At 38.4% G+C, this 14,098-nt stretch overlaps 2 protein-coding genes and 1 pseudogene across 3 annotated transcripts in view; 2 read left to right on the forward strand and 1 right to left on the reverse strand.

Annotated features, from left to right (window-relative positions):
- The window catches only part of ORC3 (origin recognition complex subunit 3), a 55,430-nt gene extending 51,607 nt beyond the window's left edge, over positions 1–3,823 (reverse strand). The window contains exons 1-2 of the mRNA XM_006926325.3: positions 3,667–3,823; positions 648–702 (exon numbers count right to left, since the gene is read on the reverse strand). Coding sequence (XP_006926387.2) covers positions 648–702; positions 3,667–3,801 — 190 coding nt within the window. The 5' untranslated portion in view covers positions 3,802–3,823. The remainder of the gene's footprint in view (positions 1–647; positions 703–3,666) is intronic.
- RARS2 (arginyl-tRNA synthetase 2, mitochondrial) overlaps positions 3,795–14,098 on the forward strand; it is a 58,401-nt gene continuing 48,097 nt past the window's right edge. The window contains exons 1-2 of one of the 2 annotated variants that reach the window (XM_015600467.2): positions 3,808–3,911; positions 9,568–9,675. Coding sequence is in view for 1 of the 2 variants with exons in the window: in XM_006926326.3 (XP_006926388.1) it covers positions 3,876–3,911 (36 nt within the window). In the remaining variant the exon portion in view is untranslated. Of the gene's footprint in view, positions 3,912–9,567; positions 9,676–14,098 lie in introns of both variants that reach the window. The other variant, XM_006926326.3, reaches the window with a different exon arrangement.
- On the forward strand, positions 13,729–13,845 carry LOC112474894 (annotated as a pseudogene).

Consider the following 14,098-nt stretch of genomic DNA (forward strand, 5'->3'; position numbering starts at 1 on the left):
AAAAAAAAAATTGTTTTAAAGTTCCCCAAGTGATTATAATCTTCAGCGACAATGGAGAACCAGTGCAATTAACACTTTCTGACTGACAGTAATATTGCGATTTGTTTGAAGAAGTCTTCTTAACTTGATCACCAAATAGATATCTGGATAATGAAGATCAGTGAAGAAAGTGAACACAGTATCTTTTTTAAATAATTTTATTGATATAATTTACAAATAATATGCTCATTTTAACAGATGATATGTCTTAACAAAAGTATATACTCACATAACCACTCCCTCAATATAGGGAACATTTCTCTCACTGCAAAAAGAGTCCCTCCTATCTTTTTGCAATCAAGTCCCCCTACCCCACCTCAGGAAGCCACAAAGATTTTTAAGACACTCTCTTTTAAAGAACAGTGACATAACCTCTGAAGGAAATTTACTTTCCAATTTGCCTTTTGAAGGTATATTTTTATTCCCTTTTAGATTAGTACCCTTGAGTGTACCCTTATCCCTTTGACCTATAGTTTGGAACATAACTGGTACATCAACATTGTAAGTAAGCCAAGCTTAAACAAGAGAATTACTAAATTCAATTAGGGCTAGGTTAGTTCAAGATTTGGAGGAGGAAAACTAGCAAATTTGACATTAAGACATCTTACCTACTGGCACAGAGGTCTTTCTTTTCTTGAAGTTTGACTTAAACACAAAGCAGCCCTATAAAAAAGAAAGAAAAAAATCATAAAGTCAAAGTAACCAAGGAACAGAAAAATCTATTAACCAAGTATGGTTAAGCAGATTGAAAAAAAAGTGTTTCTTTAAAGTGCTAAGAAATCATCGCTTTACTCTGAACTATAGAAGGAAAACTCTTAAACAATGTGGGGACTATTTCCTTCTCCTCCTTCCCATGAGACGTTCAACTTTGATTTTGGTCTTTGAGACCTGATCTAAGAGGCAAACAAAAAAAAAAAAACGCTTATGAAATTTAAACTCAGAAAGGTTTCATTTTTATAAAACTTAAAAAACATTAGTACTATACATTAAAATGAAGATTAAGAAGATCAAAACTAGTGATGCTCTGAAGCTTCAAAAAAAGTATTTATTATATAATTAAACTCCAAGTAACTATAACCTTGATGAGAAATAGATCATTTTGGCTCTTGTTTCACCTTTCCTCATCTGATAAACTCTTATTCATTTATCCATTACACTTCAACTCTAACTCACCTGGTCTGGGAAACCTTCCCCAACTCTCTAGTCAGAATTATTCCTTTCCCTAAGATCTCACAGTACTCAAATATCTTTACTTTGCATTGTTTTAAATCACTCTATCGTAGTTATTTAGGGCCTGTCTCCCCAAGTAGTTTGTGAGCACCTTCAGAGCACAGACTGCATTTGGTTCATAATCGTTTCCTCAATGTTTGGAACAGTGTTAACATGTACATATATCAATCAGTATGTGGAATGAATGAATACTTGCCAAGTAATTTTCCTGGTACTTGCTTAGTTTCATGTTATTATCTGACTAGTGATACAAAGTCCTCAAGCTACTGGTTCTATGTTTATTCTACCAGTCTTAAAGCCACACACCATAGACAGCTTCTTAAGATTGCCATTTCTATGGAAAATGAAAGAAAAATGAAAGAACTACACCTAAAAAACATCATCTCAGGATAGTGCTAAAGACAGCAGTGCAAATATAAAGTGGCCATTTAGATTACAGATCCAAAGTGAGAACTATGCCTTATATTCTTGTATCTCCAACTAGTAGAACTATTTAAAATATATGTAAGTATTTAGAAAAATCAAGTGGTACCATGACAAGCTTGTCCTTGCCTCCTTTCTATATCCATCTGCAAGTCAGTCAAAGAAAAAGTTATGAAAGAGTGAGATGTGAAGAGTGCCAAGAATGTACTGCAGTGGAAGTAATATGGTTAACCGCTCTGAACTCTTGAACAAGGGTTGGTGTTTGAGATGGAGGAAGAAGTCGAGGAGGGCAGACAGCAAGAAAACACAAGAGAAATTTGCATAGGTTAAAAAAAAAAAAAAGCTGACAGTTCTATGAACTCCTGAAATAGTCTTTAAATATTCTTACTTATGTAAGGTCTCCTTCGTAATCATCTCAATACAAGCATTACTGTTACGAAGCCATAAAAGCTTTCCTAAAAAAAAGTTCACAATTCTACAAGAGATAAAAAAAATAAGAGGCTCCAGCAACAAAAAGGATTAGGGGACAGACCACTCAAAACCTGTGGAATTTTATAACCAGAGCAAAATAAAAACATACCAACCCTAATAAAAAAAAAAAAAAAGTACTAGCACAGTTAAATCTCTTCTGCTGTTTGCACCTAGCATCAGAGTCAGTCAATCCTTTGTAAACTTAAACCCTACGACTTGTAGCTCCTCCTTGATATGTAGTGTTGAAAGGCATTGCTTCTCATAATTTTTAGTCAAAATCAAAAATTAGATCCATGGTATAGCCTTCTTCATTAATCTATTTTAACAAAGAAATGTCTTTGCAACTTCTTCATCTGCATTCTCAGTTTTAAGTTAAGACAGCTTAACTTCAGGGGCTTCCAGTTGTACTCATATTACTGCAGGTCTTTAACTTTATAGCAGCGCTGTCCAATAGAACTTTCAATAAGGATGGAAATATCATAATCTGCACTAATACAGTAGTCACAGCCACATGCGGTCACTGGGCACTTGAAATATGACTAGGGAGACTAAGGAATTGAATTTTTAATTTTATTTAATTTTATTTTAATTTTAAAAGCCACGTGGCTTGTGGCCACTGCACTGGAAAAGAACTCTATAAAGTGTATCTTCTTATGAACTACATTACTATGTCTCGCAATGCCTGACCGTCTAAGCAGCTCAAATGAAAAGATCTATATGATCTCACTCACTCACTCAAATACATACATACACACACGCACTACACTGCTTTCATTCTCTTGTTTCATAGTTTCTTCTGTATCTCCACTCTCTGATTATATGGATTTTTCAATTCTGTTAATATGCCATTTTATTTCTATCTTCTGTGCCAAAGAATATGTCATTCTCTCTGCTAGAACCGTCCCTCAGCCCCTCAATCCTTTACCTAACCTTTTACTCATTTTTCAGGTCTCAGATGAAATGTCACTTTCTCCAAAGGCCTTCGCTGACCAGCCTCCCCTCCCCACCCCCCACCCCCGCACGGGACAATCTAGATTGGGTTCTAGTCACTCTTCTGTTCTTTCACTTAGAACTTTCTTTTTTGCTAACATTTATCACAATTTGTGGTTAGTTCATCTGTGTTTAGTGCTTTTCTTGAGTGCAAAAACGGAGTCTACTTTATCATTGTATTCGGGTAGCTAACGGCGTGCTCGGAGCACAACAAACATTTATAAAAAGCAAAAAAAAAGGCGGGGGGAGACTGAGGCATACCCTCCGGGCATCCGGCCTCCACAAACCAGAACTTAAAAATCCTGCTAGTCGGAATACTAAGGCAGATAGGTGTCTTCGCTCCTCAAGGAAAGTTAACCTCAACTGAAGCCGGAGCAATGACGCCTCAGCCCGGCCCCGCCGCTCCTTCCCCTGGAGTCCGTACAAGGAGGCTTACGTAACCTCCGCTTCATCTCTTCTTCAAAGGGGAATGAGGCGGCGGCGGAGTCCCAGTGGGCACCTGCCCCCACGTACCTTGGACACCGAGGAGGTGGACATGGTCCCGGGGGCCTGCGGGATTCCAGATGCTCGGGATTTCCCGCGCTCCCTCGCGGCAGCGGGGCAGAGGTTAGAAGCGAACCATTGGGCTCCTTCATTGGCTGACATCATCCTCGGGGGCCGGCTTCCGGCGCTCGGAGGCGGGGCTGCAGAGGAACCCGGGTCGCGCTTCGTGGAGCCCCGACATGGCGTGCGGCTTCCGGAGGTCCATCGCCTGTCAGGTACCAAATCAGGAACTGGCAGAAGGAGGGTCCTCGCTGAGCCCCGCACCCCAAAGCTGTTTCACAGCTGCGGGCCAGTCCTTAGTCAGCGGGAGGGCGGGTTCTAAGTAAACCCTGTTTATTTCTACCGCTTCCCTCTTCTTTCGAGATGCTTCAGCTGCTAAAGCAAACCTAGTGGGGGGCCAGGTATGCGGCCCTGATCAGTGTGAAAAGTAAACTTCGAAAGGCACATATTGCTTCCCTCACTATTTCTCACCCTACAGCTCTGTATTCTTTACCTGGGTGGAAAGTCATTGGACCATGCTTAGATCCTATAGAAATTAGTGTTGAACTCTTGAAATCAGGAGGCTTTGGCTAGAAATAAATGTTAAAGATTTATTCAAGGGCCTCAGGGTTTGTGATCCAGAAATACAACTAGATAATAACCAGAGTATTCCGAAGAAGAAAGAAAAGCTGAAGGTTCTTACAGTAAAATATCTATTCTTGAGAAGAATTAGTTCTGTGTGCTTAGCCTCTGTATTGGTCCCAGACTATAATCCTGTAGAGGACAAGTGGTCTGGATAATGGTTGTCACATCGTCTGGATACGTGAACATTCTTTAACCTTCAGAGGGTAACCGGAGGGTTATCTAGATGTTGGCTCTATATCTAAGCATTGATACAGGACTGGAAGGATGAAACTTCTAAGTTCCCAGGCTAGTTAAAACAAAAATAGAATTATTTCCTCGTACCACAACCTACTTGATTTTAATAACTTAGCAGCTTGACTATTGTGACTCCATTTTATTTCTTTATTCTTCAGTGTTCTTTACACTTAGTGAAATTGATGATGGATCTGAATTTTCATTATAAAGGATTTCATTTAAAAACTGGTCATTTCTCTTGTGGTCACTTTGGCTGCCTGCCCTACCATTATTTTTGGTAACCCCAAAGATAACAGGAGACCTTGTTTTTCTTGATTAGAGGCATGTTTGAACAAATTTGTAATGAGGAAAGGAATAAAACACTGCTGGCTTCCCAAATATCACCAACATACCTTTTGATAAGATAAAGTTGAATTTATGGCTTACTAGGGTAAGGAAGAAGACCACCTCAACAGAGTTCTGATAGTGTCTTACTGAAAAGGAAAGATTTTATTGAGGATTTGAAGGCTGGTCTTTCAGTGACAGAGTGAGAGGGCAGGATAGTGGAGATAGCTTGATTAGAATTGAGTACTTGCCAGTTTTAGGGACTGATGGAAAGAACAAGCAGAGGAATGCAAGGAACCTTAGGGCATAATGCTATCTCTTGAAAAATTGATAGATTTTTTTCAGGAAGTTCCTATAATGAACAATTAAGCTATTTGGGCAGGAGTCTCCTAAAATAGTAAAGTCATGCTAATAACAAAATAATAAAATCATATTAGTGTAAACTATGTCAGGGTAGGTAGTTTTGAACCTCAGTGTCCCAAGCTATGTGTGTTGGAGTAAAAAAAGTAAGGTGGTTTCCATTCTCAGCCCTTAAGTCAAGACACTGCCATGACCAGAAACATTTTGTGTTTAGTTTTGCAAAGGCTGTATGCTTCCTTATAAAGAAGGTAAGTTGGAGAAATAGGGAGTAATGTGTATTGAGTGTATATTTGTGTTAGTTACTTTACATTTACATTTGGGCCCTGTGACAACCCTATGACATAGGCATATTAGCCTTACTAGATAGTTGAGTAAATTAAGATCCAGAGAGATTAAAAAACATGCCAAAGGCCACTTGGTCAGTAAATTGAAGAGTTGATTTATGAACAGAGATCTAACTTCAGAATAAGCTCCTTCCTATACATTATGCTGTTTGTGAAGGCAAGGAGCACCATTTGCTTGTTAATCAGAGTCTAATAGATTTGTATGGCAACATAAACTAAGCAAATACATATATCTCTGAATATGGAATCATTGAGAGATGATCTGAAATGAGCATAAATAAAAATATGTGCACTGCCTGCCTTTACATATGAGGACATTTTGCTAGTTTAGGAATGAAGGAATATATTACATGCATTGGCACATTTGATTAATGAGTCTACAATTTTCTAAGAACTGTCATCGATCCAAAGTTGAAAATGAGTAGAATATAGCTTCAGCCCTGGCATGACTCCAGATTAACTTGGGAAACAGATATATAAACAGGTATTGCAGTGCGGTCTGTAACTACTAGGTTAGAAGCATATGTGATATGCTAAGAGAATATGGAGAAGAGAGCTTCTAAGTGTCAGGGAAGGCTTTGTGGGAAAGGCGGTGTTGGGGCTCAATCCTGAAGAGAGGATGGGTGGGAGTGTACCAGGTGAGTAGGGTGAGAGCTTGGGGAGCGGGTAAGATATTCAAGAAGAGCATGAGCATAGACACAGACACGTGGGTATGTTCACGGAACCACAATATTTGGGTATAGCTGAAATTTAAAGTATGCCTCTGATACCTCACTTCAGCAATTCCTGTTGATTTATCTTCAAAATAATATCTTGAATCAGTCCATTCTTTTTCATAACTATTGCCCCTCCCTTCATGCACCCCAAACCAAGCTACCATTATCACCTACCTCGACTGCTTATAAAGGTGTTCTAGACGGTTATTCTCGTACTCCCTCCATTCTCCTTATAGTAAAAGAAGTGTCTTCTAACATAATCAAATCATATTACTTACCTATTTAAAACTACATTGCATAAACTCTACCAGAACGTTAACATTTTTCTTTCCAACCTCATTGTACCACTCTGTCCCTTTCTATAGTATTCTAACCACATTATAATTTTCTATTTTTCCATTCCCATTGCATAATTATTCCTTTGCCTAAAAGAAATACATTTTATATCATGAACCTCTATGCAAGACGGAAGTTTCACAAAACAATACTTATAATGTGTGTGCATTGTTTTCGATACTGCTTCATTTTTCAAAAACTGAGAATTTATTCTCAGCTGACAACCTATAGTTTGAAAACTCTGTCCTCCAGTTATTTCCTATCTCAGACCATTGTTTGCTTCCATCATAACACTTATAAGAGTTAATAATTTACTGTTTTGTTTTACTTATTTTGGTGTATGTTTCCCCTGTAAGCTTCATGAAGACTGAGAGCATGTTTTATTCACTATTATTTCCCCATCACTGGCAAAGTACCTGAGACATAGGAGGTGTTCAATACACACTTGAAGAGTGATTGGCTGTTGTGATATAATCTAAAGTTTTCAACTTTACCAAATGAGTTCATAATTTTAAAGCTGTGAGATGACATTGTAATAGTGGAAAGGATTAAAATTCTAGCCTCTCCATTTATGCAGCTAACTTACTCTTGGCAGGTTAATTAACCAGCTGTAAGATAATGGTATTGATTCCAAGTTTATGGGATTTTCCCAAGGATTAACGATGATGATGATGATGATGGTGATGATAATAAAGAAGAAGAAGATAATATTAACTACTATTTGTGGGATATGTCATTTGTACCATGCTGTCTTTTGCTGAACTTTACAGAGCTATTGATATGACCTAAAGAGATAATGTTAACAGAAAATGTTTAGTGTCAAGAACTGTGAGGGGTCTGTGATTTTACCCTACAAGTTAGTCTACCACAGTTCCATGGATGTTGACAGAAAACATGAGACCCCTGGGTGAGAGAAAAGAATTTTATTATTCACAGCAGTACTAGTAGCCAGAGTATCAACGTTTTATCAGTTTCCCAAGCCTCTCTTCTTCCCACAGTGTGTAGAGGGTCAGATGATACCTTCACAGGCAGAGTGCTGTGTTATATAGGAGAGGAGCCCTGAGCCTTTTATAGTAGGCAGCAAACATGTTCCTTTTTCCTCTGTACTGGGACACCATTTCTCTTACAAATCTGTTTGCTCTACAAACAGCCTTGAAAAGATAGCCCAGAACAAAGCATTTTGTGCCTTGCTTACAAGACACACAGAAACATAAGAATTTTATAGAGATTTTTCTCTCAACACATAACATGGTGGTACTCATATGAAGTTTGCAGTATTTGATATCATCTCATTTAATCTTTTCAGTCATCCTATGATATTTGTATCATTATCTCCATTTTATAGAGGAGGACACTTAACACTCAGGAAGATGAGAAGAATAACTTAAAGTCACAGAGCTACAAAATTGTAGAGTTGAACTACTAACCCAACTGTTTAAATTCTAAAAGCTGAAATTCTTCATATTCTGTAGAATGACCTTTGTAAAATGTTTATCTGGCTCAGATTCATAATGATGAATCACTTTCTTTTTATTTAGATTTTGACATTAAACTTTAAGATAAATTCTGCTAGTTTGTTTTAATTTTTTTACTTTTAATTTTGAATTTTCAATTTACAGAAAAGTTGTGATAATAGTACAGAGTACTCCATATACTCTTTATCAAAATTCATAAATTATTAATATTTTGCCACATTTGCTTTATCATTCTCTCTAGCTATGTAATTTATTTTTCCTGTATCATTTGAGAGTAGGCTTCATGCATCTGGCACCTTAACCTTTTGATATCTATTGTTTACTTCCTAAGAACAAGGTTTATCTTATGTAACTCCAGCATAGTTCTTAAATTCACAGAACATTGATACAATACTTTTATCTAATTTATAGTCTGTTTCAGTTTTGTTGTTTTTCAATAGTCTTTTTTTTTCTTTTGGTGTAGAATCGCAAACTGCATGTAGTTGTTATGTAATGGTTACATTTTAAGTGACCTGATGCTCTCCTTCCCATTAATTTATATCTACATAACTTCATAGAGATACACTGCTAACTGTGAATGAAAGAGAGCCTCTGACTGCTGATGAGTTTTTTTTCCTTCAGTCTTTATTGAAATATAATAGGCAACTAGTTGCCTGCATTTGCATGGTACAGTTCAATGAGTTTTTTTTTTCTGTTGTAGTTGGCATACAACACAACAGCCTCAGCTGTACATCATATTGATCAGAGATCTACACAACTCGCAAAGCGATCACCCCACCAAATCTAGCACCCCTTCTCTCCCTTACATTTTCATTCCAACATTAACCATATTCCCCATGCTATACTCTACATCCCCATATCTACTCTGCAACCATCCACCTGCACCTCTCAATCCCTTTGCCCTCTTTCCCCCGGCCCAACCCCTCTCCCATCTGGTATCCCTCTGTATATTCTCTGTATCTATGAGTTTATTTCTGCTTTTGTTGTTGTTGATTTTGTTCTTAAGATTCCACATGTATGTGAAATCATACAATATTTTTCTTTATTCAACCCATTTCATTCAACACAGTACCTTCTAGGTCCATTAAGGCAATATCTTTTTCCATCCCCTTCCTTTTAGTCTGTGTGTGTCTTTTAATCAAGAGTCCCTTGTAGGCATCATATGTAGGGATCTTGTTTTCTTATCCATTCAACCACTCTATCTTTTGGTTGTAGCACTTAATTCTTTGCCATTTGAGATACTTCTTGATAGGAATATAGTTGTTCCCATTCTTTATCCCTGTTTTTGATACATGTTTTTTCTTCTTAAAGAAGTCCCTCCAACATTTCCTATAATATTGGCTTGGTGGTGATAAATTCCTTTAGTTTTGTTTTGTTTTTGTTTTTGTCTGGAAAGCTCTTTATCTGTCCTTCAAGTCTAAATGATAGCTTTGCTGAATAAAGTATTCTTGGTTGTAGGTCCTGGGTTTTCTTCATGTTGAATATTTTGTTCCAAGCCCTTCTGTCCTGCATAGTTGATTTTGAGAAATCAGCTGCCATGCCAGTCTTACGGGTGCTCCCTTACAGGTAACCAACTACTTTTCTCTTTCTGCTTTTAAGAGTCTCTCTTTGTATTTAACCTTCGGCATTTTAATTATGATGTGTCTTGATGTGGGCCCCTTTGGATTCCTGGTTTGGGGGACTCTCTGAGCGTCCTGGGGTTTTACGTTCATTTCCTTCACCAGGTTGGGGAAGTTTTCCATCATTATTTCTTCAAATAGCTGTTCAACATCTTGTTTTCCTTCAGGTACCCCAATGACCTGGATATTTTTACCTTTAATAGTGTCCCATAGGCTCCTTAAATTATTATTGTAGTCTTGGCTTCTTTTTACTTGCCATGCTGATTGAGTATCCTTGGCTTTCCCACCCTCTATATAAGTCATTTGATCCTGTTCTTTATGCACTTTGTTTATTCCATTTAATATGCTTCTCATCTCAGATAATGTGTTCTTCATTTCTGACTGGTTCTCTTTTATCATTTCCATTTCCATTATTGTTTTTGATCTCTTTATTGAAGTTCTCACTGAATGCATCCACACTTCCCATAAGTTCATTGAGCATCTTTATAACCAGTGTACTGAACTCTGCATCTATTAGATTACTTGACTTCATTATTTCTGCATCTCTGTTCTTTTCTCTCATATGGTTTCTGCTTCTTTGTCTTCCCATTTTGGCTGCCTTTCTGTGTCTGTTTCTATGTAGTAAGCAAAGCTCCTACGTCCTCTGGTCTTATTAGTATGGCTTTGTGAAGTAGGTGTCCAGTGGCACGGTACTGAGAGGGGTTCAGCTGCAGGCCAAATTTAGCCCAGGCTTATGCCCCTCCTGGGCCACGTGTTAAGATTCAGCAAGCAATCCACAGATGCTGTGCTTATAGTTGCCTCAAAAGGCCACACCAGAAACTGAGGCCAGCTGCTGCCGGTATGAGTCTAGGTACTGCTCAGCAAGGGGCACCTGATTCACCAAGGCTACACCTGCATGTGGCTTGGATGCAGCCACGAGTTGAGGGAGGCGGAATTTCAGAGAATCCTTTAGGCTGAGCGACCTCTATTAGCCAGTTTGATGATGGCTTCGCTATGGTGGATTTTATTATGGCAGTGCTGAATCCACGCACTGGGAGCGGGGAGGGCTTGACAGAGGAATAATGGATACCGCAGGCACTTCTGTACCGAGCATGTCTGGCCTTGGCTTTCACTCCGACAACTCAATGTTCCCCTGTAAGTCCCGGCACAGCCAAACCGGCACTGGTGCTCCGATCAAGCAGATCCGTCACTGCAAAAGTCTGCTTATGGACACTGCCCCTTTAAGAGGTGTTTGCAACTGCTTGCTACTGCCGCAACCTTTGTCTCACTCAGCCACTTGGGACCGGGCAGCCTCGCGTCCTTTCCCCGTCCTACCTTCTGCCGTTGCAGGGTGATTTCTTAAATTTCTCCCTAGTTGTATAGCTTGTTCCTCTAGATCCCAGGCGATTTTTCCTTGCTGTTTGCTCCTTTTTTCAGTCACAACTTTGGTTTGGTTGCCAGAAGAATAAACAGAGCCTCTTACTATCTATGCCATTTTTCCCCCCACTACCGACTGGTGATGATTTTTATTGTTTGTTTTAGCTGTGGCCTCGAGGAGCAATTGAACTTGTTGACCAATTGTTATCATCTAGTCCTAAAATGAAATATTTATGTCGGGAAGATATTTACCCACAATCAGGTGAATGACAGGAGTGACCAAATTATCTAGGTGTGTACTTCACTTCTAACCTACTGTTACAGGCCCACCAGCATGCATTCTGCTTAAAACCACAAGTTCTACAGGATCCATGCTAAATTTCTTTCATTATCTATATAATTGGTAATAACTTGCCCTCGAGAGTATTGGGGAAGTTCTCTTCTGAAACCCTGAAGTTTCAGCTGTTACCTTGTTTGCTGCCTGTTTGAGTCTGAGAAATCCAGACCTGTACTTGAAGAAAGTCTCTTTAAATGTGGAGTGCTTGTACATAGGCTCTTGGTGGCAAACAGACACACCTAATCTTGTTACATTAGAGAGTCAGAAGTGAGGAATAACCAAGGATAATTGACAGTTTAAATAATTTAAGATCTGGAACAGTGATAACCTTTTAAGAATTTTAAGACTCATGGCCTTGTTATAAAAATACAGAGCTTATTTCCATAAGACAATGTCAGTTTTGCCACCTAGATGTCTGGTTGCTAAAGCTTAAGGATCTCTTTTTCATTAGCATCTTGAACTTGGCTTCAAACTGACTTGTCTAGAGCCAGACAGACAGAATATTTTTTGGCTTTATGTTCAGTACCTAGCTACCAGGAGTAGGAATTGTGTGTGCCTATGAAAGAAATGGTTGAGAGCTGCCCACAAGCTGATTAATTAATGTACTTTCTCATACTGGGTACTCTGGGAACCAAAGATTCTATCATATTAGACTCTTTCACCTTAAGTTGCCAAATCTGAGGTTTAGGATTATACCTGGTACATTGTAAACATGCAATACATATTAGTGACTACTATATTCTGTATTAGAATCTCTAGTGTTAGGTTCTACAACCAGATCTGGCATGTATGGATTTTTCTCTTGATACTCCCTTAAGAAGTACTTTCTGCTTTCAACCTCAGATTTCTTCTTCATTCAATTGCATTATTTAGTTTATTTCTCAAGGACCATGTCTAATATTTTGTGGATTTTATTTCTCTATTAATATTTTGGGCTTTACCGTTAGTCCTTTATTATTTTATTTTCATTAACTTTAATGTTTTATTCTGTAAAACTTTTTTGTCATCAATATGTGGCCTCAAGTAGATATTTATCAGTAGGCCCTTGTTATACTTGTGGTAGTCCCAGATGAAGCCCAATTCCAGGACAAACAGCTTTATCTGAAGGAGAAAAAAGAAAAGAAAGCCTGTAGCTAAAGAAAACCATAGCCCATGTTCTCACCAGAGGAAACACTAAATCCAGTCTCAAAGACAGTTGAAGAAAGTCTTATTATTTCCAGAATAATTCTGAACTCATGAGAATGTAGGTAAATTAAAAACCATGCACTCTGACTTTTGACCACTGGACAGTGGTTCTTTTTTCTTTTTCTTCTCTGCGTGTGTGTGTGTGTGTGCATGTGTGTGCATGTGCGCGCGCGCGCCTTGCCCCTTTGAAAGATACTGTACTATTGAAAAAACTCACTAGCCTGAGCACTGATTGTTAACGTAGAAGGCAGCTGGTATCTCCCTAAGCAGTGGTTCTCGAGTCTTGGCTACAGGCTGGAATCACCTGAGAAGCATTAAAAAATATCTAAGCCCAGGCCTATTGGTCTGGGGTCAGGTGAGGGTCTTGAAGTTCTAAAAATCATCAGATGATTCTAATTTCATCTAGGCTTGATAACCAACCAAGGATGACCAGGAGGCAGAAAAGTATAATGGAGTGGTCCCCACACTTTGCCTGCACATTAGAATCAACCTGAGAACTTTCTAACATTGTGTTGCCCAGGTCATACCCTGTGCTAATTAAATCAGAATATTTGTATGTGGGAGCTAGGCCTCAGTGTGTTCTAGAGACCCTGGGTCATTTTAGTGTTCTGCAAGGTGTAGTAACCACTGATATAGTGATTAAGAAAAATGGATTGTGAAAGACATATGGGTTTAAATCCAACTTCTCTGAGGGGTATGTAAGTTCTCTGTCCCTCTTCCTAAAAATTTGAGAAATTACTTAGCTACCTTGTAGGCTTGTTATTACGATTTGATGAGTTAATACACACATAGTACTTAGCACTGTGTTTGGTACATCATATACTCACAATAGGTATTCATTATGTTAAATTAGAATTCTGAGGATGGGATATTTTGAATCCCCTTTCTGCATCACTACCACCCCAGAGGCTTTTTGGTGTGGGAGATCTAGTTATCTATTACCCTCAGTGAATGCTTTAGCCCCACATGAATTAGATGCTCAGAAAGCTACACACCTGAACCATACTCAGTTTTCAATAGAAATTCCTTAACAGTACTTTCATAAAGTTGTGTTTTGGTAAAGAAAAAAAATTCTCATTTTTGCAAAAATAATGCCTGTTCATTGTTAAGAATTGTGATACAGTCTACGGCCATGCTACCCTGAACAATCCTGATCCCATCTGATCTCGGAAGCTAAGCAGCGTCGGGCCTGGTTAGTACATGGATGGGAGACCACCTAGGAAGACCAGGTGCTGGTCTTATAAAAAATAAAAATAAAAAAATAAGTGATTTTAAGCTGACAAGGTCCTTGCAATCTGTGAGGTCAACCAAGGGTTGCCTTGCCTAAAAAAAAAGAATTGTGATACAAAAAGGTGCAAAGAATTTTTTAAAACTCCCCCAAAAATAATCATCATTAACAGGTTGACTTCATTTTAGATATATTTCTTTGCAGTTATACAGGCAGAAAAAAAAAAAGGAAGAAAGATAGGAAGGAAGCCTGGATAGATATGAT

This window comes from Pteropus alecto, unplaced genomic scaffold (genome assembly GCF_000325575.1).
Source record: "Pteropus alecto unplaced genomic scaffold, ASM32557v1 scaffold7, whole genome shotgun sequence".
NCBI lineage: Eukaryota > Metazoa > Chordata > Mammalia > Chiroptera > Pteropodidae > Pteropus > Pteropus alecto.